The sequence below is a fragment of the Chionomys nivalis genome, chromosome 20, assembly GCF_950005125.1.
Source record: "Chionomys nivalis chromosome 20, mChiNiv1.1, whole genome shotgun sequence".
NCBI lineage: Eukaryota > Metazoa > Chordata > Mammalia > Rodentia > Cricetidae > Chionomys > Chionomys nivalis.
Window position 1 is genome coordinate 46,971,726 of NC_080105.1, and position 27,620 is coordinate 46,999,345.

The 27,620-nt window shown below is 44.3% G+C and overlaps 2 protein-coding genes across 3 annotated transcripts; both read right to left on the reverse strand.

Moving 5' to 3' along the window:
- Positions 1-859: 859 nt before the first annotated feature.
- Positions 860-9,003, reverse strand: Star (steroidogenic acute regulatory protein). Of its 2 annotated transcripts, none has more exons than XM_057752193.1 (7): positions 7,836-9,003; positions 6,924-7,034; positions 6,574-6,701; positions 5,099-5,257; positions 4,791-4,972; positions 4,310-4,403; positions 860-1,194 (listed from the first exon to the last, which is right to left on the reverse strand). In XM_057752193.1, the coding sequence occupies exons 1-7, from the start codon at positions 7,897-7,899 to the stop codon at positions 1,015-1,017; spliced, it is 918 nt and encodes a 305-aa protein (XP_057608176.1). In that variant the 5' UTR covers positions 7,900-9,003; the 3' UTR covers positions 860-1,014. The 2 variants fall into 2 exon arrangements, with proteins under 2 accessions (XP_057608176.1, XP_057608177.1); XM_057752194.1 differs by lacking the exon at positions 860-1,194 and adding an exon at positions 2,743-3,371.
- A 5,788-nt stretch (positions 9,004-14,791) lies between these two features.
- Positions 14,792-27,608, reverse strand: Lsm1 (LSM1 homolog, mRNA degradation associated). Its single transcript, XM_057752434.1, has 4 exons — positions 27,233-27,608; positions 21,691-21,759; positions 20,242-20,357; positions 14,792-15,378 (listed from the first exon to the last, which is right to left on the reverse strand). The coding sequence occupies exons 1-4, from the start codon at positions 27,276-27,278 to the stop codon at positions 15,208-15,210; spliced, it is 402 nt and encodes a 133-aa protein (XP_057608417.1). The 5' UTR covers positions 27,279-27,608; the 3' UTR covers positions 14,792-15,207.
- Between the last annotated feature and the right edge of the window lie 12 nt (positions 27,609-27,620).

Sequence of the window (27,620 nt, forward strand, 5' to 3'; positions counted from 1 at the left end):
TAGTTTTTTGTTTTGTTCATTTGATGTTTTACCTAAGTACTAGGTAAAGTGATTTGATTCCACTGGAGCTAGGTGGTATGGACCGCTCCTACTGATCTAGTTATTTTATTTTGCTATTTAAGAAATTCCCCAAGGTTCAAGTGATTAGTAACACAAATGGCAGTACTATTACACTTGTCTCCTACTGAATCACCCAGACTCCTCAGTTCATCCATTCAATATCTTTGTTGTTTGTTTTTGTTTTTTGAAGCAGGGACTATGTAACCTGGCTGTCTATGGGAGACTAGGCTGGTCTCAAACTGACAGAGATCTGCCTTCCTCTGTCCCCCTTTGGGGGCTGGGATTAGAAATGGACCACCACATTTGGCCTGTCCATTTACTACTATCTTAACAAGAAACTTACTACAGAGTCGGTACTATTGTAAGCAGGGTCACAGCCTATCACCAACACAAGGACTGGTCTGAGAAGGACAAGCCACTTACAAAGTGAGATTGTTGCAGTTTGAAGGACTCCCAAGAAAAGAATAATGTTATTAGTAGAAACTAGAGGTAAAGTGTTGGCATATAAATGTATAAATCATATGCCCTACTAAAACTAGATGGCTTTCATATGTTGGAGGTTACCAAAGTGGTGCTTTACTTGACAATACTTAGTGTCTGGAAGAAAAAGGGCAGGTGGTAGTGGGTCACCATTAATCATGTCAGTCAAAGGCTGAGGCAGGAGGGTTGAAATGAGTTCCAAGCCAGCCTGGACTACAGAGTGAGTGAAACCCGTTTCTAAAGAACAAATCTGAAAGGCAAAACCACAAAAAGTGTGTGTACAGCTGTGAACTTGAAATGTGTTAACAAGTTTCGTTTGAAAGATTCAAAAATAACTACCCATCTAGAGGTGCCTATTGATTGCCATTGACAACTAGTTTTATTCGAATGTAAAATTAAACAACGGGGGTAAAGCATCTCAGACAGCACAGAGGTACAGTTATAGGATGGGAAGGGGCAAATGAGAGCTGAGTGTTAGTTAAAGGCCCTTTCCTTCCTCATCAGCTTTTTTCTTCTTGAAGCCAGCGTGTTTGGTGCTGGGCTGAATCTTCCCTTAGCTGATGACGGCGACGGTTGTAGCAGAAAAGCCCCACAACCGCCCTTGCTCGCCCTGAAGCTCCCGGATGGGCAGCGACCATCTGTGTCAAAAGTAGACTGGAAAGCAACCAGAATTAATATAATAAATATCAGTTGTTAAATCTTAAGACTTAATAAATACCAGTGTTCCTACAGCTTCTGCTTTACTCATAAATAAGCTAGAATTCTTTGCAAAAGATGGAAATTACCAATGCTACTACGACTATAAAGGACAGAAAAATGGGCTGGCAAGATGGCACTGCAGATAAAAGTGCTGTCTACCCTGACAGTGAAAAGCTTTAGTCATAATAGTTGAGGGTTTTTTTGGTTTTTGTTTTTTTCATCCTTAACACATTCCACAAAGGAATTCCAGTATATTTGTAGTTATGTGTAAAGTTTTCAGTGTGGATGTGAGTGCAAATGAGTGGAGACCAGGAAGTTTGTGGGGTCAGTTTTTCAGTGTGGATGTGAGTGCAAATGAGGGGGGACCAGGAAGTTTGTGGGGTCAGTTTTTCATCTCCCTCCTTCTACTTTATGTGGTTCCAGGAGTCCAGCGTGAGTTGTCAGACTTGGCAAACACTTCTACACACTGAGTCATTTTGCCAGCCCCCAACTTAAATCTTTAAAGCATAATTTCTCCAAATCATGGAACATAAATTTGCTATCACTACATTTCCTTTTACCCATTTTCCCTTCAAAAATGGTAATATTTCAAGCTTTTCAAACAAGGAAGTTGCTAGCTCTGAGCCAAACTGACTAGCTTATTCATCACCAAGTAACCTCATAAACAACAGACATACTCTCTTTATCTTAGCATTATTGGTCAGTATTTCTTATTTGATATTTTCCTTTTAACTAGGTAATTGAAAATCCTGTTATAATCTTCCTCATTTAGGGCTATTCACCTTAACTCTAAGCGTTTTGGTTTTGTTTGTTGTGATGATCTCATGCTGGTTCAAGCTTGCCTGGAACTGAGGGCAGTTCACCTGTATCATCATTTGGAGTGTTGCGATTTCAGCTGTTGAGCCATGATGACTGACTAGAGGGTTTTGTGTGTGTGTTTGTGTGTGTGTGTGTTTTGTTTTTAATGATTCTGGGTGTTCAGCCTGTATATTTGTATGTTTGTGCACCATGTGCATTCCTAGTGTCCACATAAGAAAGCATCAGATTTCCTGGGATAGCAGTGAGCTGTGAGCTGCAATGTGGGGTGCTAGGAATTGAACCTGGATCCCCTAGAAGAGCAACCAGTGTTCCTATCTGTTGTCATCTCTCCAATCCGTTTTTGTATTTTTGAGACAGGGTCTCACTGTGTAGCTCTGGCTATCCTATGTAGACCAGGCTGGCCTCAGTATTACAGAGATCTAGCTGTTTCTGACGCCACACTGGCTTTTTTTTTTTCTTTTTGGTTTTTTTGAGACAGTTTCTCTGTGTAACAGCTCTAGCTGTCCTAGAACTAGCTCTTGTAGACCAGGCTGGCCTTGACCTTCACAATTACTGGGTTTAAAGGCATGCATCACCACTGCCCGGGTGGCTAGAGTTTGGAGTCTAAACAATCGAATGATAAATCTCCAGGAGTTTTGTTCCCTCTAATTACTAGGAACTCCAAACTCTGATGAAGCTGTGACCCCCATCACAGATGCTGTGGAGCAGGACTTGACAAGGGCAGACTGAGATTTGCATGGATGGTGCTTTATTGTGACGGAGTAAGTAAGGAAGCCAGCAGAATAACTAGTTTGTTTCTTCTTAGACAAAACTTGGAATATGCTGGGGAAGGGTCCATTTGTGGGTAGTTTGTTGTTCTGGGCCTTTTATGGAGGAGCAGGTCACTGGAGTTCCCTGCATAAAACTGCTCTGTGTACACTGCTTGAGGCCGTGGCTTTGAGCACCCCACCTTGTCACATCAGCTACTGGAATGGTTTAACAGATGTTTATCCCTTAGCCTCCACTTCACAGCTAATCAGTGGGAGAGGCTAGAGGTCTTTTCTCAGCCTCATTTCTATTTTCCTGATGGCCAATTTTTACTAGCCAGTCCTAGATTCTGATGGCTACTCCTCCCGTTACACCAGCTGAAGATTTCAACGGACTTGAAGGCTTCCTGCGGGAGTCTGCTGATGGTGTACAGGTTGATATAGTGGGCACAGTTAACACCGGGCTTCAGAGGCAGGGCTGGACTCCAGGCGCTTGCGCAGATGGTTGGCAAAGTCCATCTGGGTTTGCGATAAGACCTGGTTGATGATAGTCTTCGGCAGCCATCCCTGGAGCAGAGACAGGAACATTGGTATCTTTGCTTGCTTGCTTGCTTGTTTGGGGATAGGGAGGTTTAGAGACAGGATTTCTCTATGTAACAGCACTGGCTGTCCTGGAACTCACTTTGAAGACCAGGCTGGCCTCAAACTCAATGGAGATCTGCCTACCTCTGCCCCAAGTGCTGGGATTAAAGGCGTGTACCACCATGCCCAGCAAGCATTGGTATCTTGTGGGTGCTCTTCTCCTGTACCCTGACACAGGCAGGAAAACCAAACAGAGCTTAGTCTTCCTGTTTAGAGCTGCAACCTTTGCTGCCCTACTTTTAGAGACAGGATTCCCAGCTGTGTGACCTCGAGAAATCTGTATTCCCCTTTCCCGTTACCTCCCTCTGGGCCCAAGATCACTTCTTTCTAAATAGACATATTTATACATAAAACTGATTTTCTTTTTAATCATTTCGCTAGGTCCTGGAGTCTCTAACATGCGATCTTCCTACTTCTGCCTCTCAGTACTGAAATTGTAGATACTGCACCCAGCTTTTTAGATGAGAGAGGAAGCCTTTGGCAAGGCTTCTACAGTGGTAAAATGGCAGGCCATATTTAAGTCCATCACCTACCCAGCAGCCTGTGATTCTATCAAAATGCAAGAGGAAGGCTGGCAAGGTGGCTGGGTGGGTCAAAGTGCTTGTCTCCCAGGCCTGACGTCTGAGTTAAATTGCTGGAACCCACATGAAGGAGGCAGGACCCCAAGTCAACAGTGTCCTCTGACCTCCAGGTTGCTGTGACATTTGAGCGCCTGCATTCACACATACACATCATGCACACACATACAACAATAAGCACGTCAAGAAAAAAATGCAAGAGGATTCGTTCTCCTCTCTGTTGGAGGACAAGACCATATTTCTGTCACTATTCCCTACTTCCAGGCCATCTCCCATGCCCCTTACCTTGAGGTCAATACTAAGGAGCCAAGTGAATTTAGTCTTTGAGGGACTTCCAGCCACTGGGTGAAGCACCATGCAGGTGGGACCGTGTTCAGCTCTGGGAAATGAAGAGCAGCCAAGGTAGGAAGACAAGTGTGAGCTCGGCTGAGTGACACCAGCACATTGCTAGAGTCCCTTGTAGTCTAAATTTCATCAGGAAGATCTTCACCAAAAGTACTGTTTAACAACTGGCCTGGCTACCCGCTCATCAGAACCACTGGTTCTGGAGGCCTCCTGTTATGCCCCCTGGTGGTTAGAACACAGAGAAGCCTGCTCTTGCTTTAGGAAATGATTAAGATTGTTAGAAGTTCCTTCGAGGGTCAGAACAAACCAATTGGCCACTGAAGTAGGGCCACACTGGGCCTTATTTCCTTGGTAAAGCAGAGAGTGGGGCTAATGATTGGTTTCTTGAACACTGCAGTCTTGAGGCTGCTGCCAGTTTTACCTGATGACACCGCTTTGTTCGGGCATCTCCCCAAAATGTGTGGCCATGCCTGCCAACACACAGGTGGAGCCTCTGCGCTTAGCACAGCGCACGCTCACAAAGTCACGGGGCCCCACCAGGTTTCCTGCTGCTGCAGCCAGCTCATGGGTGATGATTGTGTTTTTCCCGATCTTTTGCAGGACCTAATACAAGGGAATCAGTCAGGACTCAGCCAGTAGTAGGCTAAGGTCCCATAGTCTGGGATGCCTTTGGCCTGTTAGACTGCATTCTTTTGGGTCTCTGATGCCCACAGCTGTGCTTTTCCTCACCTTGATCTCCTTGACATTTGGGTTCCACTCTCCCATAGCCTCCATGCGGTCCACAAGTTCTTCATAGAGTCTGTCCATAGGCTGGTCTACCACCACCTCCAACCGAAACACCTTGCCCACATCTGGGACTACTTTACTTAGCACTTCATCGCCATTTTCCTGTTAGGGACAAGAGAGCCACAGGGTTAAAGGTAGAGAAAGTCACTCCTAGCCTAGGCCTTAGACAGTACTGGGAAAGGGAGCAGCAAGTCTAAGGTGAGCGTCAGGGACCTGGACCTCTACCTGACGAGGATCCTGTCAGGAAGCACTGCTGCCCACTTGTATAGCCACTCAAGACTGCCTTGTCTTGGTGATGAGTGTTGGCAGCATGGGGAGCCAACTGAAAACTCAGAGTCCAAAAGACAGACCTGGAGTGTAAAACGCTCGGTCTACAACTAGCTGATAATATAGAGGGAGCAATGGGACTTTTGTTTGCTTGCTTTGTTCATTCAGTGTATGACATTTCACTTCATAAGAATGTGGAGCCAGGGGCTGGAGAGATGGCTCAGAGGTTAGGAGCACTGGCTGCTCTTCCAGAGGTCCTGAGTTCAATTCCAAGCAACCACATGGTGACATACAACTATACAATGAGATCTGGTACCCTCTGATGTGCAGGTATACATGCAGGCAGAATGCTGTATAGGTAATAAATAAATAAATCTTTTTTAAAAAAAAAAGAATGTGGAGCAAGAAAGTTTCAATGATTTGCCAGGGACCCTTAGCAAAGAGCAGTGCTGAACCTGGATCTCAGAGTTTTTACTCCTAAACTATTAGTCTATTATTTCCATTACTGTAGGAACTTGAGCAACAAGATGTTTCATGCAGACTTTGGGTGATGGATAGTGTGTAGTCTTTTGCTGGAGATCTAATAGTAGAGCTACTGCTGGGCAGGGCTTCAGACAATGCTGGACCGCTTTCGTATACCCCAGCCTTTCGGCAGGGTGAGCCCACATTCCTCACTGCAAGTCCGTCCACAGGCTGGGCTGAACAGTACGAACATACTCTAGCATGGAAGGGTTTTCATACTGGGTAATATGTCCCCCAGTGCACATGGAGTCTCCACAGTGGGCGGTTTCTATTGGATGAGTGTACAGCATTTGGAAGGTTGTTAAACAATAGGAACAGTGTTTCTCAACCAGGTCTTATGGCAGGAGGTTATCTGAGAACATACTGTGTGTTGGTTTGTTTTGAGACAGGGTCTCACTATACCCCTGGCTGGCCTTAAACTCCCAGAGATCCCCTTTCCTCTGCCTCCTGAGTGCTGAAATTGAAGGTGTTTTGCGCCCTCGCTCCAACTTGAGAATATATTCTTAGGAGAGTCCTCAAAATAAAGCTACTTGGCTGCTTATCAACCGTGAATGAGGTAGGAATCCCAGCTGAGCACAGGCAGTGGGACAATCAGTAGCTCCAGGTTTCTCTCAGCCATTTTTCCTTACCTGCTGGGTCTCCTTCTTCCAGCCTTCCTGGTTGCTGAGGATGCCCAAGGCCTTCTGCATAGCCACCTCTCCCTGCTGGATGTAGGACAGCTCCTGCTCACTATAGAGTGTCGCTTCCAGCTGAGAACCTGTATGCATAGCCATGGAGAGAAAGATCCTCAGCTCTCATCCCTTTGCCTTCTGAATGTGCTCAGTCCTCAGAAGAGACAAGATCAAAGGGATCGGGTCCTGTCTGAAGGTCAAGGTAGATAAAGGAGTTAGGTAGCCATGGGCAGGGGAACAGGTCTCATGAGCAACATTTGCACCCTAAGCCCCATCACTCCCTGAAGCCCAGAAGCCCCAACACTTACCAAGCAGAGAGCTCCGACGCCGAACCTGACTGATCCACCCAGAACTGGCGTCTCCCAGTGTTCTCCGGTTCAGCTCCTGGCCAATGGCCAGCACAGCTTGGTGCCTCAGTCCTGCAGAGAGGAAAGTAAACTTTTGCCAAGGACTAGAAAGTCCCTTAGTGAGGGGCCCGACCAGTCCACTCATCACAGAGGAGCAAACTGGCTCAGAAACAGGTGTCAGCAGGGACCTGAGACAGCTGCTCTTTAAATCCAAGTTCAGTGTTAAACTTCCTCCAGCACTTCGGGCCCAGAAATCTTTTTCATCTTGGGAAAGAAGGGTGGGCTAGTCAAACCTGGCCCTACCTGGACACAGAAGTTTACCTGAGCCTATTGTAAGCTAGAAAAGGGCTGTCCAGTGAGCTACTGGATATGGAATAGGATACATCTATCTCCTGAGGGTTACCCCACTCCCAAGGTCTGCCTCGACTATACCGTGATAAGAGCCCCCACTCTCCCCCCCCTTTGCCTTGTACTTCTGCTGCCCAACTCTCCTGTCTTTTTCTTATGCTCTTCCCAGGCACTGCTTAAAAGCCAAGGCTGGCTTCCACATTTCTCCACCACCAAGATTTGCTTGGGACCCTTGGTATAGCCTGGTCCAATCCTGAAATAAGGCAACATCAATACTAGAAAAACCAGAAAAACTAGGGTCCTAGAGCAGAGGCCAGAAATGATAGGATTTGGGTGAGATGGGGCATCTTACTATCCAACCTCATTTTTTCAAGTGAAAAAACAGATCCAGAGGGGCAAAGATTTACCCAGGCTCACCCAGGAAGCAGCACAACTGGGACCAACCGACGCCTAGGTGGCCTGTTCCCCCTCCAGGATCTTTCCATATTCTTAGCAAGTGCTCACGCCCCCGCCCCCGAGACTCACCTTTCATGTTCCGCATGTGTCTGTAGGAGCTCCCAGCACACAACTTAAATGTGGCTAGCAACATAGTTTGCTGGCAGATGCGGCAGTACCGTTCTGCAATGTGGCCACACTCAAGGGTTTGCTCCCCCTGAACCGTTCAAGGTCTTGAGTCCTGCAGCTGTGGTTTGAACCAAGCGCTCTGCCTTAAATACTTCCAGCGGAAGGCTGTGCATCATCGCTCGGAGATAAAAAAGCCATGAGTCACTGTGCAGAGGGTCAAGGATGGAATGATTGCCTCACGCCGCAGTGATGGCCAAGGTAGGTGGGAGGGGGCAGAGTGGTAGAAGGGAGCAGAGGGCCGGGCTCAGCAGACGGAGGAAACAGGCCACTAGGATGGGATGGGGCAGTTGGACAGAAGGCATACAGCTTCTCAAAAGTTTTAAATGCAAACTTTCAGCCCCATCTTCAAGCTCCAGATTCAGCATCCACTGACCAAGGTGGGTCACCTCTATCTAAGAACGCTGGCGGAGAGAGTGAACCAGGGTAAAAACCAAAGAGGAGTAAATTAACAGTACAAGACCAGAGCCAGGTATGGTGGCACATACCTTTAATCACAGCATTCTGAGGCAGAGACAAGTAAATCTCTGTCAGTTCAAGGCCAGCCTAGTCTATATTGTAAGTTTCAGGAAAGCCAAGCCTTATCTCAAAAAAAAAAAAAAAAAAGAAAAAGAAAAGAAAAAGAAAAGCAAGACCATCCATCAGGCCTGGAGGGTGACAGTGACCAGCTCAAAAACAAGCAGGATGTTGACAGCATGGGTAGAGCAATAGCCTAAGTCCTTGGGTTGGCCTTGGTTCCTTCTACCAGTGTCCTCCCGAACACTCTGTGTGTTCAACTGATCATTTATTTGCTCACTCATCGATACAAACCGCCTTTCCCAAAGCCCCATTCTAAGTCCTCATTCAGAAGACTGTGGATAGGTTAGCCCATTCTGTAAGCTCCTAGCCGAGAGTAACGCGGGCCGAGGCTACATCCTGCTGCTTCCTCGCCCTTTCCTCATGCAGCTGAGGCTGGACCAGCCCTGCTCCAGGACTTGGCCTGTGCGGAAAGATGGGAATGACAACTTACTTGGATTATCTACTATCAGTCTTTGCCGGCAGGGGATCCTGTGGCGTTGGGCACAGACCCATGGAGCCTTTGAAGTGCCTCTGTTCCCAGGCAAGCCCGGCAAGGACAAAGCTCTAGGTCCCAGCACTGCTCTGCCGAGAGTTCTTCCTTTAGAAGGTGACTTGAGGCTGCTTCTAAGTCAAACTCCTATGGCAAGAATGTTGCCAACAGTCTCATTAGATTTGCCCGTCCCCCAATCCTGCAGCTGGCATTTGACTTCTGTACCCATTCACTACTGTGCCGAGTCAGGACAAGATCCACCCCCACCCCTGTCAAGGATAAAAGGACATACATGGAACCATACAGGATAGCTGAGTCCTACAGCCCGCCTACATTTCCATCCTGGTAAAGCTCTGTGAGATGTTCTGAGAGCTACTGCCTCGAGGCACTTGAGGTCCCACGGTCTGGTCCCCAGACCCACCAGCTGTAATTCCTCTTCTACCAGTGTTCATCTTCATCCATCCTGGCTTTCTAGTAGCTCGTCCCTGATCACACTCTCCCAATCAGTGCCATGGAAAAGGTGTAGCCCGGTGCTTGATCTATGTGTGCCTGTCTCTTCTGTGGGGTTGTTTTAAGACAGTGTCTAACCTGGGCTGTCCTCAAACCTGCTATGTAGCTGAGGGGAGCCTTGAAATCCCGATTCTCCTGCCTCTGTCTCCCAAGTGCTGGAATTACAGGCACGTGCCGCCATCATCATCTTCTATAGGATTATGTCCCAGACACAGGTATTGCTTCCCTGCTGGCCCCAGCAGTCAGTTCTTATGGGGACAGAGTGGACTTTTACTCCTCCGTGGAAGAACGGCTTAGGGAAGCAGCAAAGGGAACAGGCACATCTTTGGCTCAGGAAGCCTGCCTGTAAGTGCTGCTTCCGGCCCTCAATGAGTCCCAGGGAAGACGGGCTTGCTGTTCCTCTGCTGCCTGTGCCTAGGCAGTGTGTGCTGGCTGCCCTAGCTTCTCCGCACCCACTGCTTGGTACACGTGCAGCCTCAGACACACGTGGATCTGCCTTCCACTAAGGTGCTAGGAAGTTGAGAGGGGGTTGTGTGGGACAAGCCGCGCAGATAATGTTCAAGGTCCTGCTATTGCTATTCTGTGGAGAATTATGGCATTCAGAGGAAGGAGGGGGGAGTGTGGGCAGACTGGAACACTGAGGCATACAGCTGTTGCTGATGTCAAAGGCAGCCACTGACTCAGGGAGGGGTGTCGAATGACCTCCCCCAGGGCCAAGGCTTGCCTCTGTTCCTTTCCTGCCTGCATGACTATTTAACTCTTGCTGGTCCTCTGAGTGAAAAGGTCAGGAAAGGTCTGGGAATGTCCTCAGATCCTGGGCATCTAAATATGGTTTTCCCTTTTGATTAGAGCACAGCCTACATGGAAGGAGACCAGATGGACAGAGCAGGTAGGGAGAAGGGGCAAGGCTTTGGAGCAGAAATGGGAACCCCATTAAAGACTCAACCAGCCGATACTGAATGTCCCCTATGACTCTACAATTATGACCATACGATTCACAGGGACTCAAAGCGGAGGTATTTTAGCAGTACAGGAGGGAGTAAGGAACGCCACAAAGAAATCCTCCTGCCTCTGCCTCCCTAAGTGCTGAAATTAATGGGTTCATCACCCCAGCCCAGTCTCCCTCCCTGCTTGCCGCTTTGATGGGGGTGGGTCTTGTATTTATCTGTTGCTTTTATTGGTTAATTAATAAAGAAAACTGCTTGCCCCTGATAGGACAGAAAATTAGGTAGGTGGTGTAGACTGAACAGAATGCTGGGAGAAAGAAGCCGAGTCAGTGAGTTGCCATGATTCTCCCACTCTAGACAGACGCAGGTTAAGATCTTTCCTGGTAAGCCACCTTGTGTTACACAGATTATTAGAAATGGGTTAGATCAATATGTAAGAGCTAGCCAATAAAAGGCTGGAACTAATGGGCCGGGCAGTGTTTCAAAGAATACAGTTTCCGTGTAATTATTTTGGGGCATAAGCTAGCTGGTGGCCAGGAGCCAGGCAGCAGGAATGTGGCCCTTCCGCTCCATACTACAGAGTGGCACTCAACGTGGTTAACTAATGCCATGTAAAACTGCACCCATGTTCCCAAATATTGTTTATAAATGTTCTTTTACATTTAAAGGGGGATATGATATAGATATGAATAATTTGCATTGGTATGGATTTTAAGGTCAATTTTGTTATATGTATATGTATTTCTGCTCTTGATTAAGGTATTGTGATTGTGTAGTTCATTTAAAAATGTAATGTATAATTAGAAAATATAGGTTGTTAATGGATAATCATCGATAATAGTCATGTTAGATTTTATAGATATATAGAGATATATTTCAGTTAGATAGACATTCTTCATATCTTTCAAAGACTACAAAATACGGCATTCAATGTTTTAATAACTTAGGGCTTTTCATGACAATGAGACACGTCTGCTCCTGGCAGCACCAATCTACTTCAAGAGGAAGATGGGCATCAGAGGCTCCTTATGGAGTTGGTTAGCCATTTGGGCAAGAAACTGCTCTTGCCTGGACTGTTACATAAACTGAACACAGAGAACCCTTAGAGAAAGGACTGCTGAACTTGCCTAAAGGTGAGATGGTCTTTCAGGGTTCCGGACTCATGAAAGAGTCTGCGAGACATTCTGCAGGACACAGCAGAAAATGACTGAACTGTCTTTGAAATTTCCTGCTTCATGGAAATGTCTGCTGAACACTATGGGCCTGTAGGCCGAAGATGGATGCCCCAACGGTACAGAGGAACTTCGGGTGACTGTCCAGGCAGCGAGGTGTCTCTGTCATTTCTAGAGTTTTGGATTTCTTGTTTGCTTAGGTAATATTATATCCTTCTGGAGTCTTTGATGGAGTTGAAGAATGGTTAGTTATAGTTTTCCTTAGTTATGATAAAGGATAAAATAGATATAAATATTGCAACTGTAATTCTTGCTTGATAACTTTTGTTATATGTAATCTTACTATGTTAAAGTAAAAGCCTTTCTTTTTTGTTTAAACAGAAAAAGGGGAAATGATGGAGGTGGGTCTTGTATTTATCTGTTGCTTTCATTGGTTAATTAATAAAGAAAACTGCTTGCCCCTGATAGGACAGAAAATTAGGTAGGTGGTGTAGACTGAACAGAATGCTGGGAGAAAGAAGCCGAGTCAGTGAGTTGCCATGATTCTCCCACTCCAGACAGACGCAGGTTAAGATCTTTCCTGGTAAGCCACCTTGTGGTGTTACACAGATTATTAGAAATGGGTTAGATCAATATGTAAGAGCTAGCCAATAAAAGGCTGGAACTAATGGGCCGGGCAGTGTTTCAAAGAATACAGTTTCCTTGTAATTATTTTGGGGCATAAGCTAGCTGGCGGCCAGGAGCCAGGCAGCAGGAATGCAGCCCTGCCGCTCCATACTACACCCCTTGAGTTCTGGGATCAAAGGCCAGTGCTACCATGCCTGACTTTCTTAGGGGGCGGGGAGAATTCTATTTCTTTAAAATTTTACTTTGCGCCGCGCGGTGGTGGCGCATGCCTTTAATCCCAGCACTTGGGAGGCAGAGGCAGGTGGATCTCTGTGAGTTCGAGACCAGCCTGGTCTACAAGAGTTAGCTCCAGGACAGGCTCCAAAACCACAGAGAAACCCTGTCTCGAAAAACCAAAAAAAATAAAAAAATAAAATTTTACTTTGTATTTGCCTTCAATGTATTTCTGTGTACCATCTGTGTGCCAGGTGCTCATGGAATCCCAAAGAGCGCATCAGGTCCACTGGAATTTGAGTTAACAGATGTGAACTGTTAATCATGTGGGTGCTAGGAACCAAACTGGAAAAAAGCAGCCACAGCCCTTAACCACTGAACCTGCACCATCTCTCTAGGCCTTCTTTAAGACACCTGGGGAATTCGCTATGTTGTGGAGGCTGGCACTGCCTCCACTTCCCTGGTAATTAGAAGCTCCAGGTGTACACCCACTTAACTCATAATATGCGTTGGATTCTAGGCCACTTGGTAAATGTTAAGACCTCCTGGACAGGAGTCTCTGGAGTGACGCCATGCAAGGTGAAGGGTGGACACTGCAGCTGCTCCCTGGAAGGCAGCTGCGAGCACAGGCCACAGGGCCCTATCTCCCTGGCTGACCCTTGCTTCTCCAGATGTGTCCTCAGATACTTTGACACAAATTCTTTACACCTGAGGCCTGTGGCCTGCAGCTAAGGCAGTCCTAGGGAATATCTTCTAATTCACCTGAGGCCTGTGGCCTGCAGCTAAGGCAGTCCTGGGGAACATCTGTGTAATTCACCTGAGGCCTGTGGCCTACAGCTAAGGCAGTCCTAGGGAACATCTTCTGTGTAATTCTCTAACCTCCTGACTGACCTCACCTTTTGGCTCACTACGGGTCTCTGAAATGTCTGAGTCAACTTGAAATGACAACTGTATTTTCACCCATTTATCTGTCTTTCGTTTTTCAAGACAGACAGGGTTTCGGTTTAATGGCCCTGGCTGTCCTGGAACTTGCTCTGTCGACCAGATTTGGCCTTGAACTCAGAGATCCTCCTGCGCCCTGGTGTGCACTGCCATCAGTCTGGATTCAACAGCTTCCCAGTGAGACCTTCTGTTCCAGGCGTCATGTAGATGCTGGGGCTACAAGATGGAGCAGACAGAAAACTCCACTCTGCTACATGATTTGACTGAGACAGAGTCTATGTAGTCCTGGGACTCACTATGTAACCAGGCTGGCCTCACACTCAGAGGTGCTCTTGTCTGTCTCCCAAGTGCTGAGATTAAAGGCATGTGCCATCACCACCTGGCACCTACCCTGCACATTCTAAGCACTCTTACTGAGCTATATCCTCAGTCCAAGGACAATTTCTTCAAATGGTATCTACAGTAAAACCAACCAAAAATGAAGAATTAACATCCAAATGGCCTACAGGTATCTGGGGCAGAATTTTTAAATACCTAAAACCATAAACTAAGTATATTTCATATTACAGTATAAAATAGTCCACAGAGATCTTATGGAAGACTTCCATTGTCAAAAGATTATGGAAAGGAAGTATCTCAGATAATTAAATTACTGAGAAGCATTTCAATGTGCCAACAAAGCAGTTTTTATGCTGTTGCTTCATTCCTCATTCTGCCTGTTGTCTACTGAAGCACACTGCTTTTCAAGTGTCATCAGTTATGCTTACTACACAATCATTACTTTCCAACAAAAAGTCCATGCGGTGGTGTCAGTAGTTACTAAACAGCATTTGTGCTGTCATGATCTAAGCAAACGATGACCAAAACTTCAGTGTAAAGGATTTGGAAACCTAGCTAATTAACAAGACTGAGAACAGAGCACATTATGAGAATATTCTTTCTTAATGAGAAATAGTTTAGAATAGTTGTGGGTAAAGCATGATTTAAGTTTTTTTAAACAAGAGGTTTCTGTTGTAACTAGTTCCTTGAAAAATCCCTTCTTAATCTTGAAACTTGATCAGATATAAACATGAAAATGTGAACAGGGAACAAGACAGTATGAAAATATGTCTTCCAGCTGGGTGGTGGTAGCACACACTTTTAATCCCAGCAATTGGGAGGTAGAGGCAGGCAGATCTCTGTGAGTTCCAGGCCAGCCTGGTCTACAAGACCTAGTTCCAGGACAGATAAGACTGTTACAGAGAGAAACCCTGTCTTCAAAAACCAAAAAGAAAAGAAAAAAAGAAAAGATGTCTTCCCAAGCAGACAGCTTGGAACTGTGATGGCAGGGGACCTCATACTTGGACCTTTTGCAGCAGGGAACTGTCTTTTCACCAGAGGTAACTCTATTTTGTGAAATAATATGGCACTAAGAGATTCATTCTTTATTTACAAGTAAAAGGGAAATATCTTTTGAAAAGAAATGTAAACTCTGAGATAAGGAAAGCAATACCGAGACGTGATTCTCAGCTCCACAAGCCACTGTTTCTCTAAACCACAAAGCTGGGCAATGGTGGAGCACACCTGTGATCCCACAAGCTGAGGTCAGCCTGGTCTACATAGTGAGTTCAAGGTCAGCCAGGGCTACAGAATGAAACTGTTAGAAACAGAAAAGCAAAATGAAATATACAATTATTTTAAAAAAACAAAATCACATGATTTCTTCATATTGGCATATGTGAAAGAATAAGATAGATCAGTTTTCACGTTGACAGTCTCTGTCTGGTCAGATGTGAACGGTGACCGGGTGAGAGCCCTTGCTCTCTAGAGCAAAGGACTCAGTACTCATCCAGAGTATCTGCTCGAGGGATGGAGAGGCCCCGATCTTTAAGGGCTTGAACCTTCAGCTTCTCTGCCTCCAGTCTGGTCTGCTGTTCTACCCTCTGTTCTTCTAGGATCTCTTCAATGGACACTTGCTGGAGGGGTGTGTCACTCTCCTTTTCCAAGTCCTGCAAAATAGGCAGGATACAAAACCTTACACACAGAGTCTAGTATGTAGCTTGGACTGCTTTTCGTAACTGTGATAAGGCTGAAATAGCCTCCTGCAGACAGACAGGCAGTAACACTGCTGCACAACATATACCACTTAGAATGCGCACACAGAGGTCGGCATCAGTGTGCACAGCAAGTCCCTTCTTAGTCAGGTTAACACTCTTGGGTGATAACTCAATGGACAGAGTGTTTGCTGTGAACTTGAGAAGACCAGGGCCCACATAAAGCTGGACACAGTGGTACACTCCTATGATCCCAGCGCTCCTACAGGGAGCTGGGGAGATAGATGCACAGAAGAATCTCTGGAAACTGGAGGGCCAGTCAGTCAGCCTGGGGTACACAGTGGAAAGAGACCCTGTCTCAAATAAGGTGCAAAATGAGCACTGATACCCAAGGTTATCTCCTCTGACCTACAGGCACACCTCATAAGTGCACGCACACTCAGGCATACACACACACGCACACACACACCTACCTCTATGGCTGTTTACAGAAGGTATCTTCTTATTATACGGGACCCAAAGAAAGTATTCAGGCTACAAGAGCTACAGAGAAATCTTGTATTTTACATTTTTCTTTCAAGATAAGGTTTCTCTGCTTAGCCCTGGCTATCCTTGAACTCACAGAGTTCAAGTTCCCGGTCTCTGCCTCCCAAGTACTGTGCCATCATTCCCAGATAAATTCTTTTTTTTTTTTTTTTTTTGGTTTTTCGAGACAGGGTTTCTCTGTGGCTTTGGAGCCTGTCCTGGAACTAGCTCTGTAGACCAGGCTGGTCTCGAACTCACAGAGATCCGCGATAAATTCTTTTAATAAAAATATTACTTCATTTTTTTTTTTTTTTTATTTTTCGAGACAGGGTTTCTCTGTGGCTTTGGAGCCTGTCCTGGAACTAGCTCTGTAGACCAGGCTGGTCTCGAACTCACAGAGATCCGCGATAAATTCTTTTAATAAAAATATTACTTCATTTTTTTTTTTTTTTTATTTTTCGAGACAGGGTTTCTCTGTGGTTTTGGAGCCTGTCCTGGAACTAGCTCTTGTAGACCAGGCTGGTCTCGAACTCACAGAGATCCTCCTGTCTCTGCCTCCCAAGTGCTGGGATTAAAGGCGTGCGCCACCACTGCCCGGCAAAATATTACTTCATTTTCCTTACTTCAAAAAAAGCATACACACTGTAGGAAATTTATAATATTAGCAGACAATCTGAAACATTAAAAATTATTCATAATTCTAGTATGGAACACCAATACTTGGTAAATGTCATCAATTTTCAGGTGTAGGCCAGTTAATTTACTATCCGAGGCACTGAGTCTATGTTTATTTTTTGGGACTGTGTTTTTAAACTTTATGTCTCAGTGCACACGTGATGGTCTAAGGACAGCTCTGTGGTGTTGGTCCTCTCCTTCCACACTCACTTGGGTTCTAGGAATTGAACCGATTGTCAAGCTTGCACAAGTGCTTTAAATCAGTGAGTCAACTCACTGGCCTAGGAACTGTTTTGATCCATGGTGCTGGAGACCACCTAGAGCCCTGTGCTAGGCAAGCCCTCTCCTCCTAAGCTGCATCATCAGACTAGGTATATCCAAGACTTAAAATAAAACAAACCCATAACGCAAATACTGACTGTAAATTTTATTTTCATTTAACAGAGCATAACATACTTAATATTTGTCAGAAACATTTAGCAACCAATTTTGTAAAGCAGAACTATAAATGAGCCTCACTTATCCACAGATTTTATCATTCTTACAATGTTTAAGTATTATTTGTGTTTCTGTACCATGGAAAGTCTACATGGAAAAAGTAGCAATATATTTCTGGGCTCTCCCACCCCTCCTAAACTGGATTTGGTTACACAGCAAAAGCTGTCTGTTCTGGAATTCACTTATAGCCCAGGCTGGGCTCCACTCACTAGTGAATGCTGGGAATACAGACATGCCACTTGTCCTCTGTGTGACTTTTTTTTTAAGTCTAGCTGGGTGTGTGCGCAGAAGTTTTGGAGCTGGAGTTATAGTGAGTTATGAGTTACTCTGTGGATGCAGGGAACTGAACTCAGGTTCTCAAGAGCTAGAAGAGCAGTAAGCACTCAATTATTGAGCCATCTTTCTAGTACATTTTTATGACTTTTGCTGAGGTTTGGAAGGATGCTGATCAAAAACACTGAGGATGTTTCAGTCTGGACAACTGACACAGGTCCCTAAGATCTCAGAGCTCATCAGCTGTGGTATCGGGTGGGCTCTCACTAGAAGGTTAGAAACCACAAAAGTTGCATAAGTTACCTGGGTCAAAGGTTATCTGCTAAAAACTACATATAATCACCTAACCCTTCCCTCATAACCCTGGAATGAAGAAAGACAACGTTCTTAGCACTCTGTTTCCCGGCGTTTCGGATATCACTCCCTGAACTACTCGGGATGATCATGATGTGGCAGTCCTTCTAAAGTTAAATTTTCTTAATCAAGCAGAATCCAGGCACCCGTGGTTTTTTTCTTTTTTTGGAGGGGGGGGGTAACATCTTGCCCAAGGTAGCCATAAACTTGTGATGTTCCTGCCTATTTCCACACTTCTGAGGTTACACGTGGGTGCCACCATGGGGTACCATTAGAGACTTCTTCAGTAATGCAACGTTTCTAGATGGCTGTAAGCCATTATGTGGGTGGTGGGAACTGAACCCAATTCTCTGCAAGAGCAACAAGTGTTCTTAACTGCTGAGCCATCTTTCTAGCCCCACCACAAAACATTTTAAAACAATGAGGTACTAATGCATTTCACAGCAGTGTTCAGGAAGCAGACGCATGTTTATGTGTGTATGTACATGTGGAGGTCATAGGCTGATACAGAGTGCTTTATCACATTCTTATTTTTTGAGACATAGTCTCTCAGAGAACCTCTTGGTTTCAAGCTAGACTGGCTAGCCTCTGAGCTCCCATAATCTACCTATCTTTACCTCCCAGTGCTAGAGCTATAGCCTTGTACCACCATGCCTGGCTTTTATGACTCAATGCCTTGTGGCAAACATTTCGCCAGTGAAGCCAAGCCCAGTATGTTGGAGACAGTCTCATGCTGACCTCAAACTCACTACATGGCTGAGTTAAGCTGTTTCCTACATGAGGCCTATCCACCAAACTATCCCTGACAGAATTTTCTCATTTTCTTGAAATAGTAAGAGAAAAATGACTACATACTAAACTGTTCTACGCAAAAGACATCTGAACACTAAATTAAGACATTGCTAACTACTGAGAAACTCTAAAAACTAAGTAAGAAAATATCAAATGTGGGACTTTTTTTTTGAAAACTAGTTTTCAGTCTTTAATTTCTTCCTCTCTTTCCCCCCCTCTTCTTTTGTGGTATTATACATGCTATCAAAGCACCTACTTCTGAGCAACATCCCCCGCCCTATTCTGAATTTCAAAGTCTCACAGGGACTTTGATTTTGCTAGCAAACACGATAGGATTTGAAGTTTAAATAAAGTACTAAAAAACAAAACTAAATGCTTCAAACATACATGTATATATAAACATATACAATTATAATCATCTTCTAATGTGTATACACACAAACATTGCAAGCAATAATACTTGAGATGCAATTTACCATTCCACTCACTATCTGGTCTTCCTGGCACAAATACTCAGGTCCCTCCTCCCTGGTCACGAGTTTCACTCTGAAACCTCAGAATGACTTTTCCTATACCTATTGTTTTCTTTTCCCCCTTTAAAAATCTATACAATACTTTCCTCAAATGTTGTCAATTAGCTTCGTGCCACAAAAAAACTACTTGTAACCAATTATTTAATTTGTTTTATAATTATGTATGTGTTGGGGATGATATGTGCATATGAACAGAGGTATCCTGGGATCTCCTGGAGCTTGAGTTATATGCAGTTGTGAGCTGGGAACCAAACTCGGGCCCCTCAGTAACAGTATGTGCTCTTAATCACAGAGCCATCTCTCCAACTCCTAACCAATTATTTAAATAATTAAAATATTCCAACATGTAAATCTTCTTGTTTTCAGAGGTAGACAAGGATTTAACATTGTGATATACTCCCAGTTCTAAATTATACCTTTATAAATAGAACATATAAAGTCTGTAACTTCTTGTTATTAGATTATTTAAAAATTACATGAATGATCAATGTATTTGTTATTTTACTTTTCTTTTTTTTTTTTTGGTTTTTTTGAGACACTTTCTTTGTGTATACCTGGCTGTCTTAGAACTCGCTCTGTAGACCAGGCTGAACTCGAACTCACAGAGATCCGCCTGCCTCTGCCTCCCAAATGATAGGATTGAAGGTGTGCACCACCATCCAGCTGTTTTGTTCTTTTGAAAGAGGGTATTTATTATATTGGCGCCCAGGCTGGCCTGGAACTGACTATGGAGCACAGCTTAGCTTCAGACTAGAGGAGTTTCACCTCCCCAAGCTTCCCAGCTGCTGGGATTATAGACACAGCCACCACACCCAGCAGCACTGTTTCTTCCTTTCCAGATGAAAAACCAGGGACCACTTCACAGATGTGTGTGTCATGCATGCACAGGGACCACACTAATCTCTATTATCCCAATCTTAGTATATGTGCTACCAAAGTGAGAACAACATTGTTTTCTATCAGCTAAAGTCAACAATATTCTGCTAGTGAGATTAAATCTTTAAAACGCCAAAAGGCAATGGAATGATGTTAGTTACCTTTTGCAGTGTTGCTCTGGCAACTACAGCTTCCCTATCTGGTAGGTTCTTGTGTGAAGCTTGCTGAACTCAGGAAGAAGCCACCTAGCATCAGTGCCCAGACCCACAGCAGCTCAACAGTTTTCACTTACTATTTCTCCGAGTAGGACCACATTTTCTCCTCTGACCACAAAAATCCCTCGAGGAATATCACCGTACTTTTTGCCCACATGAATGCGCTCTACGGTCTGATGAAGCACTAAGTTGGCTACAAGAACATAGAGAAGAAACAGATTCAATTATTTAGCTATTTTTAAATTTCATTATTACAACAAACCATGTAGGAGAATTTTTGGGGGGGCGGGGGAAGTAGGGTCTCATTCTAGTCTCACCTGGCCTAGAAATCACAATGTAATCCAGGCTGTTCCAGAATTTGAGATGATTCTCCTGCCTCAACCTCTTATACATGCTGTGATTATAGACAGTAGCCACCATATGTTCAAACAAGTAGAGAGCATTTCCCATTATGTTGGGCTAATGAATGAATGATGGTAGAAATAAGTTACTTCTGTATTATTTAACTGCTAGTATCAGCATGGTCCCTAGAGAAATAGAAAGGGATGGAACTCTGGAAAACCTAAGCTTAGACAATTGCCAAGATTAAAGTTCTGCTTTTTTGGAAAGAGAGTTTTTCTTCGTTGTGTGAATATACGTATGTGGTGACTTCACTGAGGTTTAATTTTTGTTCAGTAATAATGATTCATGTAATCCAATGTTACTTTTATAGATTTGAGACCGCAAGATTCTTTCTTCGCCGTTGTCAGATAATCGGACCTGGTAATCTCAATATTATTTATCCCTTCGAAGCACTGATGAATTTAACTTAAGATTTAGAACACCAACCTGTAGGGATATTTGTCTTCTTTCAATTAGTACTATCTGTCTTACTTGAAGTAAAACAGAAATTGATGTGTGTATCTTATTGTTTTGGCTTGAGATGGTTCTTGATGTGTTTCCAAGGTAATTGTTTTGCCTCAGCCTAACAAATATGAGACTATATGCGCATGGCTGGCTGTTTGTATCTTCTAAATTCTGGTGTATCAGCTGAATTTTCCCTCACATTCAAATCCAGTGATCTAACAGATCATGACCTACAAATGTGTGAACTGAGAAACATAGATCTCTTCAGAAAATGCAGATTGCAAAATGAAGACTGGCTCCTAAATCTGGTGTACTAATATGTAAACTATCGAGTTACTCTCCTCCTTCTCTCAGCAAGTTTCAGGAAATGGCTTCTACTCTATTTTCTCTGGACAGGGAGGGATTACCCAGGAAATGATTTGAAGACTAACTTTATTTCTGTCATTTGGCTCCCTCTAATGGGAAAAATAAAAACACTAGTGAAAATCAGTTTTAGAATACAAACTCATAAATATACAAGCTTCTGAAACACCTAATCATAATTTGAAAACAATTTACTCATCCCAAACAGTTCCATTTTTCTGACACATGAGAAAAGTTAGAGATAAGTAAATCGGAATATAAAGTGACATCAAAAAAAGTTCAATAGAATTAAAGAGTAAGATTATAAGAATACATACCAAACTGATCAATGCTTCTTAAAAAACCTATCAGTGTCCTTCCATCACGAAGTAGGACCAAGTGTTTTTCTGGGGAAAGGAGAAAAGATCTTTACAACGAAAACTGTCAGTTTCAGTGAGCTCACATGGTAACAATAAAAATTCAGTTAATAGCATTTAAACTGTACCAGACGCTCTTCTAATGCATTTAGGGTGGAGTTCATTGTATGACATGGGAGGAAAGACTAGGCAGCCTGAGGCTTAGATGAGATCGGTCCTGGAAAACTCAGAGCAGTACTGTAGTTAGAAGAGGACACTAAGCAGTCTGGAAGGGCAGTTGGTTCCAGGCTCAAACAAGAACTAAAGAAATGCAGGCATATTAAGATTTGATAATGGCTTAGAACAGAAATTCAATTAAAAGCTTTAAAACAAAATATATATATTGTGTTTGTGTCTGTGTACATGTATGTACAAACCAGAAGGCAGAATGAGATTCATTAGCACTGGAGTTACAGGCAGTTCCCAATGAACCACTTTTGTGGCTGCTGGCATCACTCTGACCGCCCCCTCTTGAGAGAGGCGTATGTACACTTAATCACTGAGTCATCTATCTAAACCAGGGGTTCTCTACCTATGGGTCTCAACCCCTGGAGTTGAAAGGCCTTTTCATGGGAGTCACATATCAGATACTTACATTACAATTCATAATAGTAGCAAAATTGCAGTTATGAAGTAGCAACAAAAATAATAATTTTATGGTTGGAAGTCACCACAACATGAGGAATTATATTAAAAGGTCGCAGCATTAGGAAGGTTGAGAACCACCGGTCTAAACTATTCTGAGGTCTGAAAGTCATCAACCTTATGAGTCTGTATTTATTGAAGCAGGAAAACAAGAAAACTACCTCATGTGATAATACAGAAGAATAATATACAAGACAGCATAATAGCAGGATGAAGGACACACCAAAGTGGCTACAGAAAATGGGCGGGGGGGGCACTCTCTGAAGAGATAGATAACTTTAAGGATTCAAATAAGTCAGCTATTAGAAAAGCATGCAAGATTTTAATCATTCGTTTCTTTAATTCTATGCAAAAAGCACTTTAGAATTTTTTGTTCTTTTTGTTTGTTTTTGAGATAGGGTTTCTCTGTGTAGTTCTGGATGTCTTGGAACTTATTCTGTAGATCGGGCCAGTCTTGAATTCACAGATGGCCACCTGTGTCTGCCTCCCAAATGCTGGGATTAAAGGCATGTTTCACTATGTCTAGCTCAAAACTAAAGTTTGTAGACCAGGTCAGATGTAGCAGTGAATGCCTCCCCACACCTACAGGGTTTCTCTGTGTAGTCCTGACTGTCCTGGAATGTGCTCTGTAGACTAGGCTGGCCTCAAACTTAAGAAATTGGTTGCCGGGGGCTGGAGAGATGGCTCAGAGGTTAAGAGCATTGCCTGCTCTTCCAAAGGTCCTGAGTTCAATTCTCAGCAACCACATGGTGACTCACAACCATCTGTAATGGGGTCTGGTGCCCTCTTCTGGCCTGCAGGCATACACACAGACAGAATATTGTATACATAATAAAATAAATAAATAAATGTTAAAAAAAAAAAAAGAAAAGAAATTGGCTGCCTTTGCTGAGTGTTAGGATTAGAAGTGTGCATCATTACTGCCCAGCATCAAGTACTTTCTTTTTTTTTTTTTTTTTTTTTTGGTTTTTTGAGACAGGGTTTCTCTGTGGCTTTGGAGCCTGTCCTGGAACTAGCTCTGTAGACCAGGCTGGTCTCGAACTCACAGAGATCCACCTGCCTCTGCCTCCCGAGTGCTGGGATTAAAGGCGTGCGCCACCATCGCCCGGCCATAAAGTACTTTCTATATGAAGAGAAATGATTCTTCTCTAAAGGAATTTACAGTCATATTAGGCTACAATTAAGTATTACCAGAAGCAAATCGCCGGGCAGTGGTGGCGTACACCTTTAATCCCAGCACTTGGGAGGCAGAGGCAGGAGGATCTCTGTGAGTTCGAGGCCAGCATGGGTTACAAGAGCTAGTTCCAGGACAAGCTCCAAAGCTACAGAAAAACCCTGTCTCGAAAAACAAAACAAAAACAAACAAACAAAAGGCAAGCAAATCTTTTTTTTTTTTTTTTTTTTTTGGTTTTTTTTTGGTTTTTCGAGACAGGGTTTCTCTGTAGCTTTGGTGCCTGTTCCAGAACTAGCTCTTGTAGACCAGGCTGGCCTCGAACTCCCAGAGATCCGCCTGCCTCTGCCTCCCGAGTGCTGGAATTAAAGGCGTGCGCCACCACCACCCGGCGCAAATCTTAATTAAATAAGACTTAAGAAAGAAACTACATGTATCCCAGTTGGACCTTGAAGGATAAGTTTTGGATAAAAGAAAGGGAAAGTAGAAATAAAAAAATTAGAGAAATCTAATAAATAAATTAAGCATAAAGGGGAAAAGTAGCATATTAACATTTGGTTCAAAGATAAAAGAAATAACAGGAGTTAAAGTTAGAAGAAAAGTATTGGAGGCAAGCTTTAACTTCAAAAGGAATAGGAAAACACTGAAGACTGGTATATGAGTAGGAGTTAGGATGTTCAAGTATGTCTAGAACGTCTACAGATTTAGAGAAAACGGACCAAACAACTCAAACCACCTGTTTGAGAGAACAGTAATGTCCAGAGATAAGAAGATTAGCAAGAACTAGCGTTAGAGAAACCAAGAAAACAATAGAGGGCTGGTGAGATGGCTCAGTAGTTAAGAGCACTTACTGATCTTCTAGAGGACCCAGGTTCAGTTCCCAGCACACACATCAGGTAGCTCACAATTTCTAAAACCTCAGTTACTGCATGAACATGATGCACATAAACTCGTACATAAAAACAAACACAAACTAGGTATAAAAAAGAACCCAATACAGAACACAATGAACAATGCTGCAGAGAGAACTTGGAAAGAATCAGTTGAGGACACTGCTACTCTTGCAGAAGACGAGGTTTGGCTCTCTAGTAACTCTAGTTCCAGAGCATCTGATGTCCTCTTTTGGTATCCTGCACACATGCACTGCATAAAAATTCATCACTCATGTAGACACAAACATATATGCTGAAACAATAAGTAAATAAATCTTTAAAAAACTCAGGAAGAAATACACATAAGGATAAATAAACAAATCTTTTAAAAATAATACAACTTCAAGCCAGGTATGGTGGCCCATGTCTGTAATCTCAGAATTTTAGAGACACTGAGATAGAAGGAATGCTGTGACTACAGAGACCAGCCTGGCCCACAGAGTGAGATACTGTCTTGAAAAAGAAACCAAACCAAATAAAAGTCAAATGAACGAAAAATTCAAGTTTTGGCAGCAAATATCAGACTGCAAAGATGGTCAGAAGAGTCGAAACTGAAGTGAGTCAAGATACGCACAAAGGGACACAAGTCTGACAGTGACACATAACTAAACAGTATCAGGGCAGACAGATAAACACAGTTGAGCCAGGCATGGTGGCGCACATCTTAAATCAGAGCACTCAAGAGGCTGAGGCAGGCGAGTTCCAGGGCAGCCTGTCTCCAAACAAAAAACCCAGAAGGATTTGGAGGGAACAGTGCATGCTGTGATAGGAACTGAAGAGTAGCAAATGTTTGAAAATTTTCAGTAATGGAGAGAGGCTGGGTCCACAAACAAGTATGAGAAGGCTTGAGAAGTAAACAATTTTAGTAATCTGGCAGGATTGGTTGTTAGAGGCTTTAGGTAATTCAGATATGTAAGCAAAGGTGAAGGTAAAAGGCTCCACTAAAAGAATACCATTACACTTCAGGTAAGATTATAGCGTGGCGTGTGTGTATGTATGTGTGCAGTTATATTTTGTTTGTGTTCTAACAAACAAAGCTTGCCTGAATGAAGATCAGAGTGCCGAGCTAAGCCACTAGAGGCCAGGCAGTGGTGGCATACATCTTTAGTCCCAGGACTTGGGAGACAGAGACAAGATGGATCTCTTGTTAGTTCAAGACCACCTTGGGCCACCTGAAACTGATCCAGTCTCAAAGAGAAACAGCCAGGTGATGTTGGCCCACAGCTGGGGGAGAGAGGAATACAAGAGCTCAGCGCAGTCTGAGCACTGGGAGAGGTAAAAGAACTCTGTAGTGGCTGGCCTCTCTGCTTCTCTGATCTTCAGTATTAATCCCTATATCTGACTCTGGGGAATTAATGTTTTTGCTTTTACTTGTTTGAAGCTATATAAATTATCTTGCTTTTGAAGTCACAGGATTAAAATGATTTTAAAACGCCGCTTACAGACTAGAGCGATGGCTCAGCACTTAACGAGACTCGGCTCCTCTTTCAGAGGACCCAGATTCGAATCCCTGCACCCACAAGGTGGCTCGCAACCACCTCTAACTCTAGTGTCAGAGGATGCTATGTTCTCTTCTGGTTTCCCCAGCACCAGACAAGCATACAGCACACAGACATACACATCTTTTTTTTTTTTAAATGCTGCTTAAAAATACTATTTGAAAAGCCAGACAGTGGTGGTGCATGCCTTTAATCCCAGCACTCAGGAGGCAGAGGCAGGCGGATTCTGTGAGTTGGAGGCCAGCCTGGTCTACAAAGGGAGTTCCAGGACAGCCAGGGTTGTCACACAGAAGAAATCCTGTCACAAACCACCACCACAATAGCAAAACACAACTGAAAAAAAAGGCGGTTTAAGGAATCATACAAAGGTAAGAATTCAGGGTGGGAGGAGAATTCAGGGGGAAAAATTAAAGTGGAGGCTCAGAAGGGCATTTGTTGCTATTGTAGATGATGAGTTTGGTTTCCAGCACCCACACTGTGGCTCACAACAGTCCATAACTCCAATTCCAGAGGATTTGGTGAAGATGAAATTGTGGTCAGGAGGCAGAGGCACGCGGATCTCTGTGAGTTCGAGGCCAGCCTGGTCTACAGGACAGGCTCCAAAGCTACGGAGAAACCCTGTCTCGAAAAACCAAAAAAAAAAAAAAAGATGAGGTTGCATCCTCTTGGTTTGTACAGTACTGACCTATTTTCAGTAAAAGCAAAATTACCCAACAGAAAAAAATCTAAGTTTGAAGGGACTTATCCTTTCTAGAAAAGTCAGCTATTACGTCCGACACCTGTCTCTACTACAGCTTTAATCTGAAAGAACTAACGACCCTCATAGAGCAGACCGCAAGTGGCTCCAAAACAGAAAGCCTGCGCTGAGCGCCAATTAAATTCAACTGCTGCTGTCTTCACATTTTCGGGTCTTGGTGGGCCCTCCTAGGAGCAACTCTCGTCCATCCACCGTCAAAGAGAACTTGGAAACACTGCAGCGAAAAACAGGGCAAGCGAGGGAAGTCGCCTGGGCCACTTCACAGTTCGCACGTCGGATGCTGCGCCCCTCGGACGGAGTTCTACAGCTTGGATGTCACCAGCCCAGGGCCAGAGGAGGCAGGTTAGGAATGGGCTCCGAGGCCGGGAAGGCAGACCACCCCGCCGGGGCCCGGGACTCAATGGGGAGCCCACTCGAGAAAGGGTCCCACGCCAAGCTTCCCCCGGGGAGAGCTACTCACTGTCGATGTCCTCGATGAGGCTTGCGGTTCCGGGCATATAGTTCATTTTGAACTCAGGCAAAGCTGCACCGGTGGGCGAGGGCGTCCAGTCGCCCGTCGGCGGGCAGCGGACGGGAACCCGCCGCTCACCAACAACTCAATTGCCGCTAGTCGCCGGAAGCGTTTTCAGGTTACCCCACCCACTTCCGGTATCGCGTGTCCGTCCACAGAAAGAGGCGTTCCGGGCGTGCGATCGCGGGCAGCGTTTCTTCCTCCCTGAGCAGTGATGTGGAGTCCAGGTCCTGCGGACGGAGGGCGGAGGACAGGCGTTTCCTCCCGCGTGACGAACGCGGCGCCTCTCTTCGCTTTCCTCCTCCGAGGCCCGGAGTGCGGGCTCCGGTCCATCTCC